This window comes from Elephas maximus, chromosome 11, assembly GCF_024166365.1.
Source record: "Elephas maximus indicus isolate mEleMax1 chromosome 11, mEleMax1 primary haplotype, whole genome shotgun sequence".
Classification (NCBI taxonomy): Eukaryota; Metazoa; Chordata; class Mammalia; order Proboscidea; family Elephantidae; genus Elephas; species Elephas maximus.
The window spans coordinates 9,580,593-9,608,589 of NC_064829.1; the positions used below are offsets into that span (position 1 = coordinate 9,580,593).

Consider the following 27,997-nt stretch of genomic DNA (forward strand, 5'->3'; position numbering starts at 1 on the left):
TATTGGGGAAGTACTGCTTTTTTTTTACTGTTTAGCACTCCGTTTTGCTTTTCCTAAGAGATCTCTTGGCTTTTATTTCCTTTTGACCTTCCACAAGCAGAAGGCAATCATTCCAATTACTTGCTAGCTTTTCCTGGAGATTTGTGTGATCTACACTGTGTCTGGGATAAAGGTTGAGCTTACGTTGCTTTTTTTTTTTTTTGCGTTGCTTGTTTATTCATCATGGTGAGCCCAAAGGGGGGAAGGCTCCTGTTCAGGCCTTCTTTGAATGAACTATGTGGCTTACACGTTGTGATGGTTGAGAGTGTGTGTCAATTTGGCTGGGCCATGATTCTCAGAGTTTTGGCAGCTGTGTGATGTTGTAGTCACTTCTCTGTTGAGATTTGGTATGTGATCACCCCCATGATGGGATCTGCTGTGAGTAGCCAATCTGTTAAAGGGGAGTTTCCTTGGGCGTGTGGCCTGCATTGAGTGTGGGCAGATGGTCTGGCAGGGCTTAGGGGCTTTTGCCCATTCTGGATCCTGCAGCTGGCTCCCGTGCATCTGACCTTTAGTTCTTGGGACTTGAGCTAGTGGCTTACTTGCGGTCTGGCCTGAGGATCTTGATTTCGTCAGCCCCTGCAGCTGCATGAATCAGGAGAAGCCTCTATCCTGACCCATGGACTTGGGAAGTTACAGCCTCTACAACTGCATGAGCCATTTCTTTGATAAAAATTTCTCTCTCTATATATATTTATACACTTTACTGGTTTTGCTTCCCTAGGGAACCCAGCCTAAGACATATGGCTTTTTTCTTCTCTTATTCTTTGACTAAATCCTTTTTTGAAGCTAATGATTTCAGCAGCAAGTTTTAGGGGAGGCCAGTTTTTAGTGAATGGCTAATTCTTAAAATCACCTGAGTTGAGTTGGTCAAAGAGAATTTTCACTGTTCATCTCACAGTGAAGGATGGATATTTTTATGTAATCTTCTTTCTTCTGTATTTTAAAAAATATTTAGCATCCTTCTACAGCTACCAGAGTAGAAATTACTTGTCTTCTAGTCAATGTGTTTGTCCTTGCACATAGTACATACTAGACATTTCATGAATAAATACCTTACTTCATTTCAGTATAGTCTTAAAACAAATTAAGAAGGTTTCTTCTCACTGGTGAGGGGAGTTAAAATTTTATTTGGCCCAATGAAAACATTTTGGATTCATACAACATTTCATGAAATGTTTATTTTCATGCATTCATTCAATAAATATTTGTTACTTGCCAAGTAATGGGTTTGGTACTAGGTATAAAACAACAAACAAGACAAGCAAAGCATCTGCCATCATGGGGCTCACAGTCTATTACTTTTATAAATGTGTTAAATATTCTCCTAATAATAATATTATCCCCCATTTATTGAGTTCTTATTGTGTGTCAGATAACGTACAGTCAGCCATCCATATTCACAGGTTCTGCATCCACAGATTCAACCAACCACTGATCAAAAATATTAGGGAACAGAAAAAAGAAAGTTCCAAAAAGCAAAACGTGAATTTACTGTGTGCCAATCACTATGCTGAATGCACATGAATGAAATGATATGTAGGCATGCTCTGTGGTAGTCTCCCGCCATTAGCACTCCTTGTTTGAGTATTGTTCGCCTTCTCATTCATTTACTGCTTGTGTTCACTCTCTGTTTCTGTGAAAAAGTTGCTCCTTAAAAGCAATTAAATTGTCAAAGCAATCCCTCAAAGGCTAAGAGAAAATAAAAATCTTAGATCTTTTGATAAGTGGCATGTTGCTTGCCAAAGTGAGCCATAAGGTCAATAAGAACGAGTTGAGCATTCATACAATAAAGAAGCTGAAATTCATGGAAGTGTTAGTGTAGCCCCTAAATGACACAGATGGGCTCTCTGGTTCATGATAAGGTGTTTGCAAAGACTGAGAAAGCATTAAGTGTTACGTATAAGCATTAACAACTGTTTACATAGCATTTATATTGTATTAGGTATTATCAGTAATCTAGAGATGATTTGAAGTATACGGGAGGGTGTGTGAGAATGTCCGTAGGTTATATGCAAATACTGTGCCATTTTATATAAGGAACTTGAGCATTCCACAGGGGTCTTGGGACTAATCCCCCATGGATACTAAGAGGCAACTGTATTAAGTGTTTCGAACCTGTTAGCATCATTATTTTATCTCCTCTTTTACAAAGGAAGAAACTAAGATAACAAACTTAGTCGTGTCATTTCACTCTCATGAGGGGCAAAGGCAGGACTCAGCCCAGGTCTGTCTAATTTTAAACTTATGTTAATTTGTCTCCTACTGCCTTGACCCTCTGCCATGATAATATGTAGTGCCTCATGTTAAAATAAGTATTTAATAATAAATTGTTCTTAATTACCATGAGAACACTAATGTCTAAGAGATCTCTGTATTTCTCTGCCTATACCTTTCTTAGGAAGAAACTGTGCACAAGTCAACCAGCAGTAGCAGTGTTTCTCCCTCCTTCCTTGGAGACCCCTTACTGGAGACCATGTCAACAAGGAAGAGTAAGTATTTGTGGTACAAAGAACCAGAGTCACAACCACTCTGAAATACAGTGGACCTAGGATAAGAATCCCAAAGTGCTCTGTGCTCATTTTAGGTAGACAACTAACCATAAAATTTCACTAGTTAGGAGCTGAAAAATTATTTTCTTAAGGTTGCATCATAAGAAAGGGCTAAGCTGGTAACTGGGGTTCCAGTTCTTAAAGCACACCAACATGATTTTTGTTTACAGATGATAGTTTCTAGTTGTATGAAATAAAGCAACTATTTTATATATACACACACATTTAGATTATCACCTTGTCTGAATTTAAGCCAGAATCCCTACATAATCACATTTTTATCATTCCTCCTACACACGCACACATTTTCACATACATGTATAGCTATTAAAAACAACTTTATAACTCTTCACGCGGTAGGTTCTGACCACAGATATCTAAAGTTAAATGATTTCTAAATGTTTTAATAATCTTTTTCATTTATAAGAAAACCATGAAGGATTAAAAATTATGTATTAAAGCTAATGAAGGAAAATACATGGACAGATACAGGATCTAGCACTAAGGTATTCATGCTTGATAATTTTAAATGTTTTGTCTTTGTGTTTTTTAATAAATACATAAAAGGTAATGATAAAATTATATTACAGGGCACATGAAGTATAAAGACATAATGATAACAAAAGAGGGGGACAGGAATGAAATAGATATATAATTTCTTATATGTTATTACAGTTTAGTTTTGTACCAACTTACCCTAGAATATTATAAATACAGGCTCTTAAATGTAATATTCATGGCAATCACTAAGAAAATATATTTTAAAAACATACAAAAAAGAGAAAGGAGCCAAACAGGCTCATTACAATAAACCAACAACACACAAAAGCAAGCCGTACTAAAGGACAAAGACAAAGAAGGTGTTAGACACACAAAAAACAAATAACAAAATGGCAGAAGTAAGTCACTTCTTATCAGTAATTACAGTGACTATAAATTGAATAAATGCTCCAATCAAAAGCTAGAGAGTAGCAGAATGGATTAAAAAAATATAATCTAACTATATGCTGTTTACAGTAGACACACTTTGAACCCAAGGACACAAACAGGTAGAAAGTGAAAGTATGGGAGAAAAAAATTCCATGCAAATAATAACCAAAAGAGAGCTGGGGTGGCAGTCTTAATATCAGAAGACATAAGGATGTCAGAAGAGGTAAAGATGGACATTATATGGTGATAAAAGGGTCAATTAATCAAGATGTTTAACAATCATAAATATATATGCACCCAACATTGGGGCACCTAAATACATAAAGCAAACACTGATAGAATTGAAGGAAGAAGTAGATAGCACTACAGTAATCGTTGGAAACTTCAATACACCACTTCCAGTACTGGACAGAACATCTAGAAAGAAGATCAACAAGGAAACAGAGGACCTGAATGACACTGTAAATCAACTGTTCTTAACAGACATATGTAGAAAACTACACCTAAAAACAGCACAATGTATATTCCTCTCCAGCGCACATAGATCATTCTCTAGGATAGAGCAAGTTTTGATAAGTTTTTGAAGATTGAAAGTATTTTCTCTGACCACAGCAGAATGAAGGTAGAAAATCAATAACAGGAAAAAACCTAGAAAACATGCAAACATAGGGAAATTAAACAAAATATTATTAAATTACCAATGAGTCAAGGAAGAAATTGAATGAGAAATCATAAATTTCTTAGAGTCAAATGAATATGAAAGCTACAACATACCAAAACTTACAGGATGTAGCAAAGACAGTACACAGAGGGAAATGTATAGCAATAAATCCCTACATAAAAAAAAGAAGAAAGATGTCAAATCAACAGCCTAACTCGACAGCTCCAGGAACTAGAAAGACAAGTGCAAAATAAGCCTAAACCTACCAGAAGAAAAGAAACCACAAAGTAAATAAAATTGAAAACAGGAAAACAATAGAATCAATAAAACCATAAGTTGGTTCTTTGAAAAGGTCAATAAAATTGAAAAAACTTTAGCTAAACTGACAAAAGAAAAGATGGATAAAACCAAAATAAAAAATGAAAGAGGGGACACTGCAACTAACCTGGTAGAAATAAAGAGAATTATGACAGAATGTTATGATGTACTCTTTGGCAACAAACCGGATAATCTAGATGAAATGGACAAATTCTTAGACGCACATAACCTACCCAGACTGACTCAAGAGGAAATAGACGGTCTCAACAGACCAATAACAAGTGAAGACATCAAATCAGTGATCAAAAACCTCCCAACAAAAAAAAAAGTCCTGAACCAGGTCACTTCCCTGGAGAATTCTACCAAACATTTAGAGAAGAATTGACACCGATACTGTTTAAACTCTTCCAAAAGATAGAGAAGGAAGGAATACTCCCTAATTTATTGTATGGTGCAAACATAACTGTGGTACCTAAACCAGACAAAGACACAACATGAAAAGTACAAGCCAATATTTCTTATTAATATAGATACAAAATCCTCAACAAAATACTAGCAAACAGAATCCAGTAACATATTAAAAGGCTCATACACCATGACCAAGTGGGATTTATTCCAGGAATGCAGTTATGGTTCAACATTAGAAAATCAATCAACATAATACACCACATCAATAGAACAAAGGAAAAGAATCACCTGATCATTTCTATGGATGCAGAAAAAGCATTTGAAAAAACCCAACACCCTTTCTTGATGAAAACCCTAAAGAAGATTGGAATGGAAGAGAAACTCCTCAATATGATTCAGGGCATGTATAAAAAGCCAACAACCGACATTACACTTAACAAAAAAGACTGAGAGTTTTCCCCTTGAAATTGGAACAATAGAAGGGGGCTTACTCTCGCCAGTTCTATTCATCATTGCATTAGAAGTCCTAGCCAGAACAATAAGACAAGAAAAATAAATAAAAGGTATCCAGATTTCAAAAGAAGTAAAATTACCTCTATTCACAGACAATATATTCCTATATATAGAAAATTCCAAAGAGTCCACAAGAAAACTTCTAGAGCTAATAGAAGTATTTAGCAAAGTTGCGGGATGCAAGATCAGCAAACAAAGATCAGTTGGGTTTCTATATACCAGCAATGAGGAATCTGAAAAAAAAACAATTCCATTTACAATAGCATCTCAGAGAATAAAATACCTAGGGATAAATCTAACCAGGGATGTGAAGGACTTACACAACGAAAACTAAAACACTGCTCAATGAGATTAAAGATGAGTTAAATAAATGGAAAGATGTTCCACGTTCATGGATTGGAAGACTTGATATTGTTAAAATGTCAACACTACACAGAACATTCTGTAGATTCAATGCAGTCCCAATCAAAGTTCCAACAGCCTTCTTTCCAGAAATAGAAAAACCAATCTTCAACCTTATATAGAAGAGTAAGAGGCCCAAATAGTAAAACAATGTTGAAAGAGAAGAACATAGCGGGAAGACTCACACGTTCTGATTTTAAAACATACAATACAGCTACAGTAATCAAAGCAGCCTGGTACTGGTATAATAACAGACATATAGACCAATGAATAGAATTGAAATTTCAGAAATAAACCCACTCATCTGTGGTCAGCTGATTTTTGACAAAGCAGCTGAGTCCTTTCAGTGAGGAAAGAAGTGTCTCTTCAATACATGATGTTGGGGAAATTGGATTTCCAAATGCAGAAAAACAAAGCAGGACCCATACCTCACACCATATGAAAAAACAAATTTGAAATGGATTAATGACATAAATGTGCAAAATAAAACTATAAAGTTCTTAAAAGAACAAGCATGGCAACACTGTCACACCTAGCTTTCAACAGTGGATTTTTTAATGTAGTGACAAAAGCACAAAGAGCAAAACACAAAGTAAATAAATGGGACCTTGTAAAAATTAGAAGCTTTTGTTCATCAAAAGACTTTACCAAAAAAGTGGGAAGACAAGGTATCAACTGGGAGAATATCTTCAGAAACCATATATCTGACAAGAATCTATAACCAAAATATATAAATTAATTTGACAGTTCAACAACAAAAAGACAACCCAGTCATAAAATGGGCAAAGGACCTGAATAGACATTTCATGAAAGAGGGTACTCAGATGGCCACCAAACATGTGAAAAGATGCTCAGCATCATTAGCCATCAGAGAGACACAAGTCAAAACCACAGTGAGATAGCATTTCACTCCAACAGGATAGCTAAGATTTAAAAAAAAAAGAAAAAGAAAATAACAAATGTTGGTCAGAATGTAGGGAAATTGAAACCCTATCCATAGCTGGTGGGAATGCAAAATGGTACAGCCATTGTAGGTGGTGATGGGATATACTCAAGGTCATACTTTGGCTCTCGTGGACTTGTTCTAATTTTTTTCAGTTTCAACTTGAACTTGCATATGAGCAATCGATAATCTGTTCCACAGTCGGCCCCTGAATTCTCAAGAATAGATTTGACATGTTGAACACTAATGACTAAAAAACAAGTGAGTTGTGGAATGACATCAAGGACATCATACATGAAGAAAGCAAGAGGTCATTTAAAAGACAGGAAAGAAATGAAAGACCAAAATGGATGTCAGAAGAGATTCTGAAACTTGCTCTTGAACATCAAGCAGCTAAAGCAAAAGGAAGAAATGAAGTAAAAGAACCGAACAGAAGATTTCAAAGGGCAGCTCGAGAAGACAAAGTACTATAATGACATATGCAAACAGCTGGAGATAGAAAACCAAAAGTTAAGAATATGCTTGGCATTTCTTAAGCAGAAAGAACTGAAGAAAAAATTCAAAACTCGAGTTGCAATAGTGAAGGATTCTATGGGGAAAATATTAAATGATACAGGAAGCATCAAAAGAAGATGGAAGGAATACACAGAGCCATTATACCAAAATGAATTGGTTGAGAGACATTCATCCATTTCAAGAGGTAGCATATAATCAGGAACCCACGGTATTGAAGGAAGAATTTCAAGCTGCGCTGAAGGCACTGGTGAAAAACAAGGCTCCAGGAATTGACAGAATGTCAGTTGAGATGTTTGAACAAATGGATGCAGCGCTGGAGGTGCTCACTTGTCTTTTCCAAGAAATTTGAGAGATACTGGCCACTTGACTGGAAGAGTCATATTTATGCCTATTCCCAAGAAGGATGATCCAACCGAATGCAAAAATTATGGAACAATATCATTAATATCACATGCAAGTAAAATTTTGCTGAAGATCATTCAAAAGCAGCTGCAGCAGTATATCAACAGGGAACTTCCAGAAATTCAGGCTGAATTCAGAAGAGGACGTGGAACCGGGGATATCAGTGCTGATGTCAGATGGATCCTGGCTGAAAGCAGAGAATACCAGAAGGATGTTTACCTATGCAAAGGCATTTGATTGTGTGGATCATAACAAATTATGGATAACATAGGGGGAAGTATGGGAATTCCAGAACACTTAATTGTGCTCATGAGGAACCTTTACAGAGATCAAGAGGCAGTTGTTCAGACAGAACAAGGGGATACTCTGGTTAAGAGTTAAGAATGGTGTATGTCAGGGTTTTATCCTTTCACCATACCTATTCAATCTGTATGCTGAGCAAATAATCCAAGAAGGTGGACTGTATGAAGAAGAATGGGGCATCAAGATTGGAGGAAGACTCATAACATGCATTATGCAGATGACACTACCTTGCTTGCTGAAAGTGAGGAGGACTTGAAGCACTTAATGATGAAGATCAAAGACCACACAGCCTTCAGTATGGGGTACACCTCAACATAAAGAAAAACAAAAATCCTCATAACTGGACCAATAAGCAGCATCATGATAAACAGAAGAAGTTGAAGTTGTTAGGGATTTCATTTTACTTGGATCCATATTCAACACCCTTGGAAGCAGTAGTCAAGGAATGAAAAGACGCGTTGCACTGGGAAAATCTGCTGCAGAGAACCTCTTTAAAGTATTGAAAACAAAGATGTCACCTTGAATACTAAGGTGCTCCTGACCCTAGCCATGGAATTTTCAATTGCATATGAAAGCTGGACAATGAATAAGGAAGACCAAAGAAGAACTGACACCTTTAAATTGTGGTGTTGGTGAAGAATATTGAATATACCATGACCTGCCAAAAGAACAAACAAATCTGTCTTGGAAGAAGTACAACCAGAATGCTACTTAGAAGCATGGATGGCAAGACTGCATCTTACATACTTTGGAGGTGTTGTCAGGAGGGATCAGTTCCTAGAGAAGGACATCATGCTTGGTAAAGTACAAGGTGAACAGAAAAGAGGAAGACCCTCAACGAGATAGATTGACACAGTGGCTGCAACAATGGGCTCAAGCATAACAACGATTGTGAGCATGGCACAGGACTAGGCAGCGTTTCATTCTGTGGTACGTGGGGTTGATATGAGACGGAACTGACTCAACAGCACCTAAGAACAACATCACAGCCATTGTGGAAAACAGTGGCAGTGTGATGGTTAAGGTTGTGTGTCAGCTTGGCCACGCCATGATTCTCAGTGTTTCGGCAGTCGTATAATGTGATCACTTCCCTGTTGAAATTTGATAACATGATCACCCCCGTGATGGGATTTCCTGTGAGTAGCCATCAGTTGAAGGGGAGCTTTCTTGGGCGGGTGGTCTGCATCACGTGTGGGCGGACATTCAGCCAGGGCCCAGGGGGCTTTTGCTCGTTCTGGATCCTGCAGCTGGCTTCTGTTTATCTGACCTCCGGCTCTTGTGTCTTGAGCCAGCAGCTTACCTGCGGTTTTGCCTGCTGATCTTGGGATTCATCGATGTTCATAGCCTGTGAGCAAGAGCCCTGCTCTCCAGCTTGCCAATCTTGAGTTCACCAGCCCCTGTGGCTGCATGAATCAGGAGAAGCGTCTGTCCTGACCCACAGACTTGGGACATTACATAGCCTCTACAACCGTGTGAGCCTTTTCCTTGGTACATATGTATTCATATATGTGGAAGCCTTCGCGGCATAGTGTTTAAAAGCTAAGACTGCTAACCAAAAGGTTGGCAGTACAAATCCACCAGGCGGTCCTTGGAAACTCTGTGGAGCTGTTCTTCTCTGTCCTGTAGGGTCACTATGCATCAGAATCTACTCGACAGCAATGGTTTTTTATGTACACACATACGCACTTTACTAGTGTTGCTTCTCTGGAGTCTAAGACAGGCGGTTCCTCACATAACTAAAAATAGAACTACCGTGTGACCTAGCAATTCCACTTCTAAGTATATACCCACAAGACTTGAAAGCAGAGACTCAAAAAGAGACTTGTACACCAGTGTTCATTGTAGCACTATTCACAATAGCCAAAAGTAGAAACAACCTAAATGCCCATCAACAGATGAATAGATCAACGAAATGTGGTACATACATACAGTGGAACACTACTCGGCCAGTAGATGAAATGAAGTCTTGATACATGCTAGAGTATGGATGGAGCTGGAAGACATTATGCCAAGTGAAATAAGTCAGTGACAAAGGACAAATCCTGCATGATCTCATTTATATAAAAAGACAAGAAAAGGCAAGTGTATAGAGAAGAAAGTTTATTAGTGGTTACCAGGGGTAGGAGGGAGGGGGCAAATGGAGAGTTAACAGTATGGGAATACCACATTGATTATGGATAGAGCTGCACAGCTGATTATTGTAATTATTGTCAATAACCTGTAAAAAGTTAAATTGGCAAAAGGTATGTGATAGATATATTTACAACAACCACCAAAAAATAAAAGAGTAGCTGCTGAGCCTGCCCATGTACAACCAAAAACTTCATGGGATTTGGTTCCTTTGGAGTTTTAGGGTGGTGGTTTCATGGGACATTGCAGTTGTTTGGCCTAATAAGATGTTTAGTGCTTCTGTTTTACCCCCTAGTGTCTTGAGTCTTAAAAGCTTGCAAGTGGCCCTTCAAGGCACAACAATTGGTCTCTATTCACCTGGAGCAACAGAAGAAGGGCAGTCATTAATAGGAGGAAGATATGGAATCCATGAACAACTGCCTCCTTTGCCATGAGACCGGAAGAACTGGATGGTGCACAGCTACCATTACTAAACAGAAGAATCCTGATTAAAAGGGGAAAAATACAGAACAGAATTTCAAATTCTCATGGTCTCCAGACTTCTTGGAGCCATTGAGGGTGAATGAACCCCTGAAACTATAACCCTGAGATAATCTTCAAACCATAAAACAGAAATATCCCCTAAAGTCAGCTTAAAACTGAACAGTAGTTTAGCTTAACTAGTAAAAATGTGTGCTTTGATTTTTATGCTCTTTTAAGAACTGTCTCTAAGGGATCAAATTGACAACAGCAACTCAAAAGATTTGATAGGAAGCTCAGGTTCAGTGAGTTTATAAGGGAGGAACAGCTCAGAAAAAGTGGGTGAAAATGGTTGCACAACTCGAAGAACGTAAGCAGTGTCTAAATTGTACATGTAGAAACTGTTAAAAAAAAAAAATGGTGGCAGAGCGTAATAAATGTAACTAAGGTCACTGAACAATTTGTGTGAAATTTTCAAATCGGAACCTAACTTGCTGGGTAAACTTTCACCAAAAACTGAATGAAATAGATACATACATATATAAAGATTTTCTTAGAACATCTATTTGATTTCCCATAAACACAGAGGTTTTAACAGGTAACTGTATTACAATATTTTTATTTTCTTAAACAGGTTATGGAAACTCTGTTGGCGTAGTGGTTAAGTGCTTCAGCTGCTACCCAAGAGGTCAGCAGTTCGAATCTGCCAGGCGCTTCATGGAAACTCTATGGGGCAGTTCAACTCTGTCCTGTAGGGTTGCTCTGAGTCGGAATCGACTCGATGGCGGTGGGTGTTTCAGGATACAGGTTATATCAAAAACAATAGGAGCTGACCTTGGTTATTTTCTGTAATTGGTATTTGGCCATGCCCATTAAATATTACAGGGACCCAGTTAAATAATATATTTCTGTGTGTGTTCTCAACCGGAAATTATGTTATTTTCCTTTAGTGATTCTTCTTAGTGATACAGTACAAATAAATGGATCATATTTAACTTTGTGTTGACTTTTGCTTCCCTACACCTACTACATCAAGTAGCCTTCAGATACCTAATAGGCGGAAGTAATAAAAATCTGGCAGCATAATTTATTTCTAGTGCACTCCTACTATTTTCAAAATGTGAATCCAGAACAATTCAGACCCTAAAACAGCATCCTTTTAAACTTTGTTGCAAAATAAGGCCAAGCAGAGGAAATAATGGTACAGTATTAATATCAAAGCTAAACTTTTTTTTTATTATTATTTGTAAAAATGGTGTGGCAGGCATCAGACTCCTCATCTAACTTCACAGGAAGGGAGGAGAATCAGTATCAACAGCCCAAGGCTGATTCCTATGAAGCAGAGGTCAGACATACCTCCTCTATCCAACCTTTTTACCAATTTTGACACCAGCCATCCCTTCCACGGCACTCTCAGCTTCTCTGCTGGGTTCAATAATTTGTTGCAGTGGCCACACAGAACTCACAGACAATACTCAAAATTGTGGGGCTTATTAGGGAAGTAACAGGTTACAATTCAGGATCAGGGATGACTCAGAATACAGTTTTTTGGTCAGGACAGCCTCTTCTCAGCCATATCCACAGGCAGGCCTCTCTCTGGCCCTTGGCCCCTTGGCCTCTCCGCCCAGCCTCTACCTGCAAATGTTGCAAGTGTTACAAAGCTCTTTAGCTTTGCCATTAAGTGCCCAGAGGCACCCAACTCCGCCAGTAAGCCTCAGCCTGAAGGCACTCAGCTCTGTCACTCCAAGGGTCAGCAAGCATCCTGTCCAAAGGCACTAAGTTTTCTTGCTCCGGCTCCTGCCAGCCTGCTGTTCTGCTGCCATCATTTCTTTGGCGCTGCTTCTTGTCATCTCTGCTGTCTTCGGTGTTACAGCTCTCTCTCCCTCTGTCTCCTGGGTCTAGAATTCCTTTTCAGCGCCCAGATTCCATGTCCAAAGGACACACTGGACTCCTAGCTCCTCTTTCTTGCTGGTGGTGAGGTCCCCCCTTCCCACCTCTGGGATGGTTCATTTTAAGTCATCAGAATGGCAGAACTGACCAATCCTCTCATTAGGGTTCCATACACCTGATTTGCATGGTTCCACCCCCATAAGTGTGTCATGCACCTTATTTGTATTATTAGGAAGCTGTTCAGTCCCCTTGGTGGACCACAAGTACCTTATTTGCAGAGTCCCATTCAGTCTTTTGGTGGGAGTTACAAGACCATGGCTAAAAAAGCCATATAAAACTGACCCACTGTACCGCATTATTTAAATAGAGGTTAATTTAAACCTAAGGATGAAGAAGTCTTGATAAACATCCATTAGGAAGGGTTTTTATATTTTATCTTTATAAAATATAAAGGGAGGTACACTGGAGAAATTTTAGGATGATTTGGCAACACAGAATACATATTCTTACATGTTTTTAAACACCTGAGACTCTTTCATTGCAAAATTCTGTGGAAAATAACATGAAGGTGTTATACATACAAATCTGAGACTATACTTAACTGTGATTTTGTGTGGGAATTTGAATGAATATTAAAAACACATTTTTTTTTCTTTTTCCTTGCTATTTCTATAGCAATTTTATCTGCAAAGATTCTTCTAGAACAATCCTCAAAGCCTCCTCATAAGGACTACCATCTTAGTATACCCTTCCAATGAAATAAACACTTCACTTTTAAATGCAAAAAATGAAGGCTTTTCTGTTAGTACATTCAAAATCTAAAATTTTTGCTTTGTAAGAGAGTTTATTTCATTTGGTTAAATCTTTAGAGCCTCCAAAATTCTTGCCCATATCCTCAACACCCCAGCCAGAGAGACGGCAGCCGCCCCAAAGACGCCATTCCATTGAAAAGGAAACACCTACTAATGTGAGACAGTTTCTGCCACCATCCAAGCAGAGTTCCCGATCTCTGGTAAGTAATCCAAAGGCTCGGTATAGTTTCTTAGGGATTGGTTCAAAGGCCTAGAATCATTAGCTTTCTTGAGATGATAAGGAGAAAAATACTTCCAAAGCTTAGAATGAACTTCAAATAACCTTGTTTTTAATAGCTAAAGAAAACAAACCTTAATAGTAACCTAAACGAAATTTGGCCATCCTTTGTTCATTTTGTTTTTTTCCTTCAGAAGATTTATTAGCGGTTGAAAGTATGAATTGCTATTAAAGAAATGCTTTCTTCCTTTCGAGGAGTATTCATCCATTTAAAAAATACTAAATCCTAAAAAAAAAACTCTCAGTAGGATCTAACTACAGTAGACTTTTATTGAGGGAGAATGAGGGGAGAAATTTTGATCCATCGGTTGCCATTGTACATTGTTTTCACATTCGCTTTGTGGTATTGGGGGCCACACGTGACATGTGGACTACTTAGCAGTTTTTGCCCTCTCCCAGGAGATGTCCAGGTTTGTTTTGTTGTTGTTAGGTGCCATCAAGTCGGCTCCGACTCATAGTGACCTTAGGTATGACAGAACAAAACATCGCCTGGTCCCGTGCCATCCTCACAATCGTTGCTGTGTTCGAGCCCATTGTTGCAGCTACTGCAATCCATCTCATTGAGGGTCTTACTCATTGTCATTGATTGTCTACCCAGGTTTGTGTACCCATTGTCGTCAAGTCCATGCTGACTCATAACGACCTTATAGGACAGAGTAGAACTGCTCTGTAGGGTTTCCAAGGAGCGCCTGGTAGATTCAAACTGCCGACCTTTGAGTTAGCAGCCATAGCTCTTAACCACTATGCCACCAAGGTTTCCCAGGTTTGTTTAGTGGCTCTTACTTCTCAGGACAGTGGAACATAGTACACTAGTACCCCATCAGGAAGAACTCAGTAGATTCACCAGTCAAAGGAGTGCTGCAGAGATTCCTTTGTAGTCCCACTTGGCTTCAGAAATACTTGCAGGCGAGATGCAAGGCTTAAATCAATTATACCCACAGCCTAATATCTAATGCTTTTTTTTTTTTTTTCAGATACTCATGAATTAAAAACTCTGGAATGTATTTAGCCTATTTGTTTTAGGCTGTTAGGAATCATCAGGGTTTTTAATGAAGCAACAGCAGATGTCCCTCTCTCACTCTGGGAGAAAAAGAAGACAGAGTAAAAGGAGATAGTATGGTTTTTATGAAGAGCTCAAGTTTGAACAGAGCTTATAATGTTGAATCTGGTAAATCATCGCTATTCCCAGACAATATAATTAAAGAACTAATGATTTTATGGCCATTCCTGGTAGTAGTCCTCTAAGTCCTAAGTGGTCACTGAAACACTGTCATTAGATGATGCTTTACCAACAGAAAAGCGGAACTCTGACTGGAGAGGTTCAAAGTACCATCTGAAACCTTGGTTGATATGAATAATTGTTGCTTTAGTAAAATATGCTGTTATTGTCACAACTTAAAATATGTAAGAGGGAACTCCTTTGTGATTTTTTGTCTTAAGTCCAATAATTAGAATGTTCTTTTAACCAGGTTTTCCTAGAAGCCAGTCTGTTATTCAGTCACGTTTGTGACTCTATAACATCACTATTGACGTTAGACCTAAACTGAATTGAAAATATTATTAATGTAAAGGAATCACCGCATCAACTACCAAAGTAGTTTCAGCTAATTATAGTCAGAAGTGATGCCAGGAAGGGCTACCAGCCCACATCCAGGGCCCATGGTGAAGCTGAACTCTGAGTGTGTGCCTGGTCAGACTGGAAGTTACTTGCTTTGGGAAGCAAAGCAAGATAAAGCCTATTGGCCAGCACCAAGAGAGGTCTAAGTGAAAAGGCTGGAGCGAGCCCCTCTGGGTGGCACCGTAAGATGTTTAGGTTTAAATGTGGACACGGGCCATGTCACCCACACGAAACTGAAGCTCCCTCCAAGTGCCTCTGGCACCAGCTGAGACAGACCAAATTTCAGGCCAAAGGAATAACTTTCCTTGTAATCCATAAAATCATACAGTGCCTTCTAACTTGGTGTTATTTTAAAAGTGTGATAACAAAGTAAAAAAATTAGCTGCATTTTAGAACACGCAGAATCATTCTGTTTAAACTTTCAACTAAAAATGACATAAATGCTTTCATTATTATTATTTACTTTTATTATATCTCCGTCCCTTTCCTTAGTTGTTTAAAATGTAATTTTTTCACCATTTAATCAAATGATTGATGGTGGTTGCTGTTCCAGGTGAAAGGCAACTTGTCTGTAAGCACCTTCCGCATGGCAGGAGCAAGCCAGCCTGGTATCCACTCCTAAATTTACATTTTTGCTCTGTGAACTCTAGACTCGGTAGGAATGACTTCCTGGTTGGATCCCTGACTTCTGTATACGGTGTAGGCGTTGGCATGGACATCCATATGGAACCTCCCATTAATGTTCTCATGGTGCTTTTGTTCTGTATTTTTCTTTCATGATCGAGATTCGTTGTTTGTAGATCATTTATGTTCAGCATTATTTTTTCCTTTTCTTTCTCCCTGCCATTTTCTTTTTTCCTTATCTATTGTTCAGGTTCCTGGGATAACCAGTATTTGGCCAAGGACGCCTTTCCGACCACTTTTTTCTACCATACAAACAGCTTCTCTGCTCAGCTCTCATCCTTTTGAAGCAGCCATGTTTGGGGTAGCAGGGGCTATGTATTATCTGTGTGAGAGAGCTTTTACCAGCAGGTGGAAATCTTCAAAGGTTGGCCTCTTTCTGCTGGTGCTGGGGATTGTTTTATTCTCTGTATCTCTCTGATGGTGATACCTCAGCTACAGCACTCTGCAAGAATTAACAGCTTAGATGGGCACTTTGCTTTTGATCGTTGATTTCCAATCTTTTGCAGGATGAATAGATCACACCATTATCTCAGTTGAGAGGAAATAACTTTGTAAGGACAACAAACTCAAAATGCAGCATCAGATGAGAGGGGCCTGTGAGTGTTTCTTGAGGAGCCTAGTTGTATGGTGTCCTAGAGGACCACCACAACTGGCTTCATGCCTCCCTCCCAGGGCCTCCCCAACTATCACAGATGCATTTGCCCCCTCCCCAGCTGGCAGAGGCCACCTCCTGCCAAGCCAAGTAGCCCTGACGGACACCACCTGCCCACTACCCATTTCCCACATCCCAGACCACCATCTCTGGGGTGCGGCAGGGGAGGCTGTGTGCCCATAGGATGGGCCTGCCCTGGGTTTGGGGAAATTTTCACTTCCTCAGCACCTTTCATAAAGCCGTGTTGGGATGGTCAGGATGTTGTATGGTTTTTATGACAATCCACTTTACTTCTCTGGAGAGAGAAATAATGGGTTTTCTTTTTATTAGTGTGGTTATTTAGAATGTTTTAAATCTTCTAGATTTAATTATTGTTTTTGAGAGTTTTACACAGGGTAATTTTAGTATTATTTGAACCTTCACATTTTTAATGAAAGTGTAATCATTTTCAAATTCCAGTGAAATAAAAGCCCTTGGATGGCCCATCTGTGACAGGTGCTACAAGTAGCATGTGTAACGGTTGTGCCATTGGCTCACCTAATGCAGGGTCCCAGCTCTTCAGGTCCTTGCTTTACTAAATGTGTCCCAGACAATGAGCCATCAGCTGGTTTCCTTCTTACTCTTTGTTGACCATCTTGCTTTAGAGAGGAGACTCCGAATGTAAATGAGGTACAACAAATTCCTTTCACTGTTCTTCATGAAATACAGGGTAAATCTGTTCCTCCCCGTTTTAGATCCAGCCATTTGGGCAGCACTGGCCAGTTGCAGGAATGACTTTTTAACTCCCGTCCAGCTTCCTAAAAAGAGACATTTGCACACCAAGTCCACATGTTATTTTTGGCAAAGAAATGATTCACTTTGAGTTTTAAAGTTGAACTTGAGAAAGAGTAATTAAACTTAATAGTTGCTAGTTTTATTTAAATAATTTTCAAATATCTCCTACTTATTTATGAAGTTGCTAATCGAGAACACTATATAAACATGACTATTCCTGTTTCTCTGTGGCTCAGTGACTGAACTCTGCATTGTGCTCTGAGCCTCTGTGCCCTGCCTAACTGACCCGTTTTGAATGAACAGCTATAACCAGAATATTGTACAAAAACGCAGCAATTTTAGTGCTGTATATGAGAGCAAGCTTTAAAGGCACATTTACTCTTAGAGCAGATTGTGATCTTTATTCTCTTTAAGATTCAGTTTGCCTTTCCTAAATTTAGGAGAAGCAATGGGGAAGGAGTTGTGCTGAGAGAGCCCTGAGCCCACTGTCCAGGCCTAGCCACCAAGGCAGCGTCAGGCTTCCCGACTGGGACAGGAGGCCCTACACATGGTTACAGCCCCAAGTGCTGAGCACATTTTGGAGCATTAGTATCTCAGCTGGATATGTTAATTAAAGTTTAATTTGGCTTTGGGATGTTGAATTCGTTTTTTTTGTTGTTGTTAATTTAAAAAAATCAAAACTATTCTAGAAACTATTTGTTATTTTCTTTCATGTTGCATTAAAGTTTTGTTGTCCTTGGGAAGCTCCAGAATTAAAACATTAGCATTTGACCTGATGAAAAATTATTTTAGTAATGGGTACAGGATGGAGTAGAACTACCCCATAAGGTTTCCAAGGAGTGCCTAGTGGATTAGAACTGCCAACTTTTGGTTAGCAGTCGTAAAGCTCTTAACCACTGTGCCTCCAGGGCTCCTGTAATGGGTAGTCTGTTTTTTTTAAAAAAAAAAAGAAAGAAAATGTCTTAAAAATACATAATTTCTTATTATAGTCTATCATATGGTTTAAAGCAGTAAATTGTAATAAGTATGCTTGACTGGCCTTTTTTGACTTAAGAGCGAAGCAAGGAAAGTCCAAACTGTCAGGTTTGTTAAGTATGCTAATATATCTTTGCAAATAAGGAATTACCAGTGTACCTGACACGTGTACCAGCCCAGGCATCCCAGTTTTAAAAGTAAATTGAGGAGGCGGTGTTTGCTCTCTTCCGAGCATGTACAACAGCAGATCTCAAGTAGTGATCACATGGCTGTTTGCTCAAGGAGTACATTATCTTGTTGGAATATAGCAATTTTGTCATATAATCAGCCCTCAGAAAACTGCCACAGTTGTGTTCCTCAGGGCTTAGGAAATTGATAGGAGGAAAACGCCTTCTCCTGAAGCGTGTTAAAGGCTGAGGAACGCTGCTGTTGGGCTGCGTTTGGCCCACGGCGCCTCCTCAGGACACAGTTCTAATGACTCAACCTTCAAAAATGCAGTTTCTTTGTTCCCACGTGACACTGCTCTTTTCTCAGGGTGGAGCAAAGCAGAGTAGATTTTAACATGCCAGTTTAATCCTGTTCTCTTTGAAAGCCTTGCCCACTGAGAAGGAAAATAGTGTGATGGGTGTGTTTTAGTTGTTTTGAGTATTTTGGGCATCTCAGAGCAAATAAGAAAGATGTAGTAGTCTTTGTAGACACACCATCCTCCCCACCCTCCAAGTACTAAGCTCCCCATGTTAAAAATTCAGTTGTAGGATTTTTTTTCCAAAACATTTTAGCAAATTTCATCTTTGTTTAGTTAGCTTGAACAGAGATAATTTTGCATTCATTTTTAGTAAGAAGCAGTAGTTAGTGAAACTGTCTTTTTTTAGTAAATGCTAATGTTTGTGCAGTTTGCACCATAGATCTGTTTTTACTTTTCTCCGGTTGAAAGACAGAACTGAATGTGAGAACTCCAGAATCTGACTGCATTCACAGTCCTGGGCTTTCTCTGCTGGTGTATTTGATCTCTAGAAGCCTTGAGCAGTGCTCCTATGAGTGGGCATGGATTACCATGCGTTTTTGCGGAGAACATTGGGCCTCAGTGTCCAAGGCCACAATAGCCCTTGTGACGCAGGGCACCGCGGGAATGCACAAGCTGGTTCTGTCTTTCTCTGAGATCTGCCCAATCAAACGGAGGCTGAGGAAGGAGCAGATGGTGGGAGGCTCTTGATTCAGGGGGATCAGTTACATCAACATCTTCCACAGCTGTTTTTTACGGAAGCCATTAACATAAGACCGCTAACATAAATACTATTAAATTCTTCTGAGCTTCTCCACATCTTTCCAGTGCTGACTACGCACTCATCATTTGTTTAAAAACAATAACAAAAATCTGGATAACTGTGGGGCCAGCCTGTATAATTTGCCTTTGGATGTCAACTACAATAGGTTACTGTTCAGATTCCACCCAGAGCTTTAGGATTTTTCAAGATATGCTGATGTAACTGACCACTAAAAAATGCTTCTCAGTATAAACTACTAACCGTCTCCTTTTGGCTATTCTGGGTACCACAAACCATTTTTAAAACAGTCCAGTCTTGTAGATCTAGTATTTATCTATCAGCATCTAGTATACAACACAACACTAAGTAATGTCTTTGCGTTAATCATAGGATAAGACTAACATAAAATTGGTTTAGGACTTTTTTTTTTTTTTCATGACTTCAGTGTGTAGATACACAGTCCATTTAACAAAATTAAGTTACTGGAGGCGAAGTATCTGCGCAAATGTAGGAAACTTTTTATTTATTGGAAATTTTGAGAGGCTACAATTGTTTCACAGGTTGTCAGAAGTTTTCAGCTCTCTGTTGTCTTAATGAAGTTAAAAAATTACGTGGTACCCCAGAGTGAGCCAGCTCTGGTCCAGATTTTATCGGGAAACTCTTTTATTCTCTGAAGCTACTAACCAGGTGTCTGATCTGAAGGGAGACTTTTCTAGAGCCAGGACGGGGGTGCGGGCTCCTGTTCATGTGAAATGTTGACTTTCAGGAGGAATTCTGCTACCCCGTGGAATGCCTCGCTCTGACTGTGGAAGAAGTGATGCACATTCGCCAGGTCCTCGTCAAGGCTGAGCTAGAGAAGTACCAGCAGTACAAGGACGTCTACACTGCCCTGAAAAAGGGGAAGGTATGGCTGCTGAAAGTCGATTGCTCAGGAGAGTTAGGAGAATGGTCAGTCACTAGTAAGTCTCCTCAGAGAGTTACCTGTTAGCCAGATGGTACAGGATTTTAGGGGGCTTTTAGGAGGCAAGACTTTTGTTACTTCAGTAGACAGTCCCTGTCTTTGCCTTGTTCACAAGAGGGAGTATTTGTGTTCCCCCCTTAGAAATCAAAATCTGTGGAAGGTTTAAAAACAAGCATAATAAATAATGGTCTGCCTTCATAAAGCGATTTTTCTGCATCTAGTCATTATGCTTTAAAGGACCCATAAAGAAAATGAGAAACAGAGGTAGACTTTTTCACAGTCTTCTTTAGATTGCTTCCTGGATGGTGAGACACTGGAGATCTATGGCCTTTTACTACCTTTTTGAGTAGCTGTTAATATTAACATCTCCAGAAAGCTGGAGACATGTATCAACAAGGCACATCTTATATTACCAGTTGTTGTTGCTGTTGTTAGGTGCCATCAAGTCAATTTGGACTCACGTGACAAAGCAGAACTGCCCCATAGGGTTTCCTGGGCTGTAATCTTTACAGGAGCAGATTGCCAGGCCTTTCCCCTGCAGAGCTGCTGAGAGGGTTCAAACTGCCATCCTCTCCTTTAGCAGCTGCACACTTAGCTGCTTCTGTACCTTTTAAAGTGGAAATATAATTATGCCCAGAGCGAAAATATAATTATTAGAGAGCCAAACATAAAAACAGAGTTTCTGAATTTTCTTCCTCCTTAGGAAAAAAAAAAAATTTTTTTTTTTCTATCTACTAAATTTCCCCAGTTTATAAATTTAAAGTGTATTCGCACATGTAAATTAGGAACTTAACTGTTGTGGTTTTTTTTTTTTTTTCCTCCTTTTAAATTTGTATGTTTTAGCTCTGCTTTTGTTGCCGAATCCGGAGATTTTCCTTCTTCACCTGGTCTTACACCTGTCAGTTCTGTAAGAGGTAAGGTATTTTGTAATTGATAAAAAGTTAGCTTTAGCAATGATGAAAGAAATGTCAGTTGCCTTAATTTCTTCATCATTTCTCTACACAGGAGTAATACTAGAAATGACCTGTTATGTTACATTGTACTATTTTTGTGGGCAGAAATACTAACTTCTTCAAAAGAGGGCACCAAACAGTTATTTGGTATTGAACCTGGGAGATGTTTCTCTGTGTGATATTACTTTTATATAAGCATGATTAATTATAAAAATAATACGTCATGCTTGAACAGAAAAAAAAAAATAAACACAATTGTCACGTGATCCCCGGACAGACAAATACCATTCCAAACAGATGTCCTTTCACGGGAGACAGTGTGAAGTTTTACAGGCTGATTATTTTGTTGGCAATCTGCGGTTGTGTCATTTGTCACACTCTATAGAAGAGCCAGAGAGCATCTGCTCTTTGTTGTGGAAGTCACAGCAGCAGGCGTTGGCTTTTCTAGCTCTCCAGTCACACCCGTGGCATCATGCCGAGTAACACTTTTGATTTTGTGTGCAGGCCGGTGTGCTCACAGTGCTGCAAAAAGGTAAGATGAGCTTGGCTCAATTACAGCTGTGTTAACTTTAGCAGTTGTGCATCTTCAGCAGTGCTGCTCATTCTCAGCTTTGTTTTGGGGTAATAGATGCGGCTGCCGTCCAAGCCATACTCTACTCTTCCTATCTTTTCTTTGGGACCTTCTGCCTTGCAAAGAGGGGAAAGCTTTATGAGGCCAGAAAAACCCTCCATCAGCCACCATCGACCACTTCGGAGCTTTGCCAGGTGAGCAAGGGGCCTGGGTCTTCCAAGCATCCCATTTTAAAGGACACTGTTCCTTTTGAGGACTGTGGTGAGGGGTTGAGTTTTTGGTTTGACAGAGTTTTGGTTGGTTGGTTTTAATATAGTTCGTTTTGACTTACAAAAAAATCTCCAAAACTTACCCAAAGGTGATTTGTCAAAGGACAATGACTATTTGAGGGATACTTTAATCTCAGAGTATAACTATATTTTTTCTGCTTTAGAAATAATACTGTATTGTGTCCTTTAAAGTCATCTTGAAATTTGACCTTATTTTCAGTGGAGTTGAAAAACTACACATAATAATCTAACCTTTCTTTCCTTCTTCTCTTAAGTTTGAGAGAAAATCTGTTTAATTCTGTGCTTATAGTGCTCTGCAGTAGCTGCTACTTAGTATTATAAAGGCAGAAATAAGCTTTATTCCAAGAGCTGACCATTGAGAAGACAAAAATTGCCTGTGTATGTATCATTCCCCTTTCCTTTAATCCAGGGCAGGGTTAGTACTGGTCCTTAGGTGGGAGGCTCCTCCACACCAGCTGCCTGTCCTGAATCTGGTGAAGGTCGCTGCTCCTGTGGTAGACAGCATGGTGGACAGTGAGGGGAGGAAGGAATGAAGCCGCCGAGTCACGTGTGCCCCAGAATGCTGCCCGCATGCTCAGCTCTCTCTGTTTCGCGATGAAGCTGCTCCACAGCAGCCTTTGGTTATGAATTGTCACCAGGGACTCGGGGCAGTCCACGTGATATTCTGTTCTTCCTATGCACCTGTGCCCACATGGATTGCATCGTTTTCTGTTAATATTCCCAGCTACATTCCTGTTCACTGTAATTAAGATAGTGGACAAATAGATGATTCCTACTTTTCCCAAAAAATTACCAAAAACATTTATTATGATGTCGTAAGTAACTCTGGCTCTTAGGAATCTAAATAACCAACCACCCAAATACAGAGAATTATTGGGGAACGGAGGCACATTTGACAAATAGATGAATGACAAGAAAGCTAGTCAAAAGGTGTTTTCAGGAGGTGTCTTAGGATGAAGATAAAATTACTTCAGTTTCCTGTAGTCTGACTTGCTATCTGTGTTACGTGATACTCACTGATCCTGACACTGGGTCCCTGGATAACTAAAGACAACTTGAAGTACCTTCAGAATCATCAACAGAATACATTAGCAACCTGTACTTTAATTCCTAAAATTCACAATCTATGTATGTATATATGTATATACATAATACATGTATATATATATGTGTGTATAGTAATATATATAATATAATAGTGTACCTATACCCTATTTTCTAAAAATTCTAGGAGGAATAAGAGTTTTCAATATTATCTCTTTAAAAAACATTTCCTGGTTGTTGTTTTAATATTCTAAAGCTTGTCTCCAATAAATTCTTTCTGGGAAGAACATGCCATAATTACTCTGTTTTTACGCAAATATGTGTGCCTTCTGCATTCGTTTGCCGGCCACGGGGGAGGCACCCTCACAGGTGCTGCCGTGCCAATCCTCTTCCACATGTTGCTGTAAAAAAAAAATTAGCATAGCGCCCTTACAAAAATACCTCACAGGGAAGGGTGCGGCCAGCAAGCAGACACAGAAGGTGGGCATTATTTGTGTAAAAATATGGTAAATCATTCTCAACCATCCCATAATGTTTTGGCAACAAATTTTTTTACTTATGCCATTATCGGTACTGCAGTGGCACTGTGCGTGATGCTACTGGGCGGGTTTCTTTTTCAGGTTCTCCTCGAGGTCAAAGTCTGTGGACAAATCAGATGAAGAACTACAGTTTCCTAAAGATCTGGTGGAAGACTGGAGCACCACAGAAGTGTGTGTAGACTGCAAGAAGTTCATTTCAGAAATCATCAGCTCAAGCCGGCGTAGCCTGGTGTTGGCCAACAAAAGAGCCCGGTTAAAAAGGAAGACACAGTCCTTCTACGTGTCCTCACCAGGCCCTGCGGAGTACTGCCCTTCAGAGAGGACTATCAATGAGATCTGAGCTCATTCCTCTTGGTTACTTTGTGCTCCACGTCAGGGCCATGTGTGAGGACACTGAGCTTCCTCTCTGTGGTTTGATTTAATAGGCTTGGATTTGTATCCGATCTGATGTTTGCTGTACCACATTGTCCCGCAGACTGACTGCTATGTTTGTATCAATTGACAATGTGTGGCAGGCCAGCCAGCTGCTCACTTGCACTGAGAGAGGACAATAGTTTGAAACTTGCTTTTGTGTGTATGTGGATTTGGAGTCTAGAAACTTTTTCCTTAGTTCAGTTCTTCACTGTCTTCAAATAATTTTCTAAGGCAAAAGCTTCTCACATGAGAAATCGGCCTAACCAGGTGTCGATGTTAACACAGTCTACGCAATAAGTCATATTGACACTTCCGCCTGCAGTGTTCATGTCCAGTGTACATTGTGACCCTGAGCCCTGCCCAATGCCAGACACTTGGAGGCAAGACCATGCTATTCATCATCTCAGCACAAAACCTAGGAGGATTTGCTTACACTATCAAACGGATTGCTAAATTATTGTTGCTGTGAGGTAGAATAAATGAGGGACTTCAGACCAGCATTCTAGGGCAGCACCCCTGTATAGGCTGTACACCCAAGTCGACCACCGTTTCCTCTGAGCTGCAGTGTCTGCCCGGGTGATTGATCAGTGCCTCTACTGAATCCATCGTGGTTACCAGCAATTTTATGATGGAAGTCTAAGAATTAAAGTTTTATGGGAACTTCAGAACAGGAAGGCTAAGAGCCTGTCAGGAAGTCAAGTATATTGTGGCTGACAGTGACAAAGGTTTTGGCAGCATAGGGTGCCCACCCCAGCCACACTGTGGGGAACAGGCTGGAGCTTGGACAGTTCTAACTGCATTCTTCATGACTTTATCATACAGCTGTAATAACTAAATTAAGCCACAATTTGGTACCTAAGGTCTCAAACTGAAATTTATTTTTATAAATGAATTTTAAAAAAAAAGATTGTCTAGCTGATTTAAAGTTACAAGCAAATCAACCTGCTGACAGGCTTTCTGGATGCTTTTTTGCACTCGTTTTCCTTGTAAATGATGTAGTGAGTGAGTAGGTTGGGTTTTTGATGAAGGTATGTCAGAGGGTAGCATTGTATACCTAAAATCTCAGCTTGCTCAGTCCATAGCATGGGCTATATTATTTTGGTATGCCTAGAAGCAACCAACCAATCAGATGGCCATTAATGTTGGGAAAATCAGTTACTGCACACGCACAATGATTTTCTAGACGCTCTAAGGCACGTCTGTAACCATCACCATGTCAGCACCATTTAATAAAAGGCATGACAGTAGCATTTCATACCACATCAGAATACAGTGACGTTTCTATATTAAATTAACAGTAATACCTCAGAGCTGCTCTGGTAGTGGTATTTAATGGATTGAAATTTACAGTTCAGTAAATGGCTTAAAATGTAACTTATGAAATAAACTCTGCCAATTGACTAGAATCATGCATGTTAACAGTTCGTCTGTATTTGCATGTAACAGTGGGTCACCAGGGAACGCTTATTGATTATGTGAATGTTTAAATTATCTTAAAGACTCTTGTTTATGGGCTTTAGAACACTGTATTGGGGGAATCTTATTTATAACATTTTTCAAGGTACTATTTGAACTTTATGTCCAGATCTGTAGATGGATCCACACACTTTAATGGCCCCAGGCCTGGGCTTCTTAAATGCAACCAGGGAGGGGAGCACATGGGAGGAAATGGGTGTCTGTATATGTATATAACATGCACCCAGGATAGTGTGCTTTTTAAAATAATGTTTTTATTAAAACATCAGAAACTGAACCCTAAAAATGAGCATTACATTCACTAAGCAAACATCTAATAAGTCTCTCTCTTGTATTTCACCTCTTCAGGTTTATGATACCGTCTAGGATGACTCAGGCATTATGATCACCTATTAGAACATTCAAAAATAATGTCTTCAGTGGCGTAAACGGGGTTTGCCAAGTACATCCAAGCAGAGGGCACACATGGCACAGTTAAAACTGTAGAAATCAGCCAGCATTGCTTCTTGGTGCCAAAAGAAATTCTTACATTTAACCATTCAGCAACTAAGTTAGGTAAATTCCATAAGGTAATTCACTAAGAGTTGGTGGAGCTTGGTTTTTAATTCATTAACCTAGTGTGACTTTAGGCATGTCTTTTTATTCCTACTTCTAAAATACCATATCTTTGCAGTGTTCCTCTTTGTCTTGGTCCCCTGCTGTTCACCATTTACCTCTGATCCAACAACAAAAAAAATGTTGGCTGACTGGTCTTATCATTTGGAGTCAGATGTGTCTTAGAGCTATGTGTGCATCTGTGAATGGCCATTCCTGCCCCACCCCCTTCCTCTCATCCAGGTTCCCCCCTTCCAGTCCCCATATCTCATGAAGTCATGGCTATGGGGAGATCTGTGTCTCCCTTCCCATGGTTTAACTTTTCTATCAGTATCAAGTATCTAAAAATGCTTGTAAATACTGTGATATATTTATTAATATTCAAAAAGTATTCAGCGTGCAATGGGAATTAACTCTCAAGGCAAATAAAAATTAAATAATTGATATATACACTGACTTAACAATCTTACTAGATTCCAAGTCCTAGCCGTTTTGAATTAAACCAGAAGGTTGTCATGTAGGAGTTTGAAAAATTATTTTAAGTTTGAAGAGATTGTGATTAGCACCACGAACCCATACCATGAATTTCTTAAGGCTGTTACTTTTCTAACTGTATTAATATAGGACTCAATTTTGGGTGTCACCTCAAGGAGACACAAGTTTTTTAATTATGTTGCTGTTTGCTGAAACAGAGTAGCAGAAAACTTTGTACATGCAAAACTGTTGAAGACCCTGAGGAGATGTGTACTGGTGGGCTCTGATCAGCTTCCTGTGTGTAAATTCAAGGTACTGCTGCCATTTAGGCAACATGGCAGAACCGAGCATTTTCCAGTAAAGTCTTCTATTTTAAATATTATCTAGGGAGAAATAAAATGGCTTTCCATCGTACCTTCTGTGTTGAATTACTATTGTAAAATGGTGATACTTTTTGGTAATTAGCTGTTAGAAGTCACCTAGGCTGGGAAGGCAAAGTGCTTTTATCGTTGGCAGCTTAAGGTCATTTTGAGAAATACAAAAGTCATATGTGGAGACTTTAATTATGTAGGGAGAGATAAAACTTTTATATATGGGTTCTAAATAGAATTCCTCATGGAGTTTCTAAAATGCCCCATCCTAGGGACATTTCTTATTGTAGCATTTAAAAGCTTGAGAAACAGGAAGTTCAAACCCAGAATCAACTTACAGATGTTCTGTTTTTACATGAATTGAGCTAGAGACCATCATGGACTCTACAGTTTAAACATTACATGGTATTGAATTTGGAATTAATTCTTTTGCATATGCCATTCCCTTGTTTGCCAGACATTTCTTAGGATCTCCTTCCACTGGAGTTCCCCTGTGATCTGTATATAACAAGACATTTGTTTGTTTCTAGCTCATAATCCAAATGTTCGGTGACTTTCCAAGTCCAAGTCAGAGTCCTTAGCTCATGGCTCCCAGATTCCAGATTCAGAAAACATGGATACCATAAACAGGAGAAGCTTTGGGTAACCCTTATTTAACTATATATATATATATATATATTTTTTTTTTTTTTTTTTTTTTTTTTTTGAGGGAAAAATGAATAGTTGTAAATCATCATAGTCCAGGATTTCATAGAATTTCTTCAAGGAAAGGACTTGATTGCATAAC

The 27,997-nt window shown here is 39.2% G+C and overlaps 2 protein-coding genes across 9 annotated transcripts in view; one reads left to right on the plus strand and one right to left on the minus strand.

The window, feature by feature from the left end:
• SPIRE1 (spire type actin nucleation factor 1) overlaps nt 1-27,921 on the plus strand; it is a 366,727-nt gene extending 338,806 nt beyond the window's left edge. The window contains exons 10-18 of one of the 7 annotated variants that reach the window (XR_007519293.1): nt 2,441-2,531; nt 11,211-11,363; nt 13,336-13,478; nt 16,048-16,221; nt 20,290-20,427; nt 21,328-21,398; nt 21,823-21,969; nt 22,066-22,202; nt 23,963-24,049. Coding sequence is in view for 6 of the 7 variants with exons in the window: in XM_049900991.1 (XP_049756948.1) it covers nt 2,441-2,531; nt 11,211-11,363; nt 13,336-13,478; nt 16,048-16,221; nt 20,290-20,427; nt 21,328-21,398; nt 21,942-21,969; nt 22,066-22,202; nt 23,963-24,221 (1,194 nt within the window). In the remaining variant the exon portion in view is untranslated. Of the gene's footprint in view, nt 1-2,440; nt 2,532-11,210; nt 11,364-13,335; nt 13,479-16,047; nt 16,222-20,289; nt 20,428-21,327; nt 21,399-21,489; nt 21,970-22,065; nt 23,428-23,962 lie in introns of those variants that run through there. The other 6 variants (XM_049900991.1, XM_049900993.1, XM_049900992.1 and 3 more) reach the window with 6 other exon arrangements.
• Nucleotides 1-27,997, minus strand: part of PRELID3A (PRELI domain containing 3A) — a 150,825-nt gene that overhangs the window by 28,272 nt on the left and 94,556 nt on the right. The gene's annotated exons all lie outside the window — the stretch shown is intronic.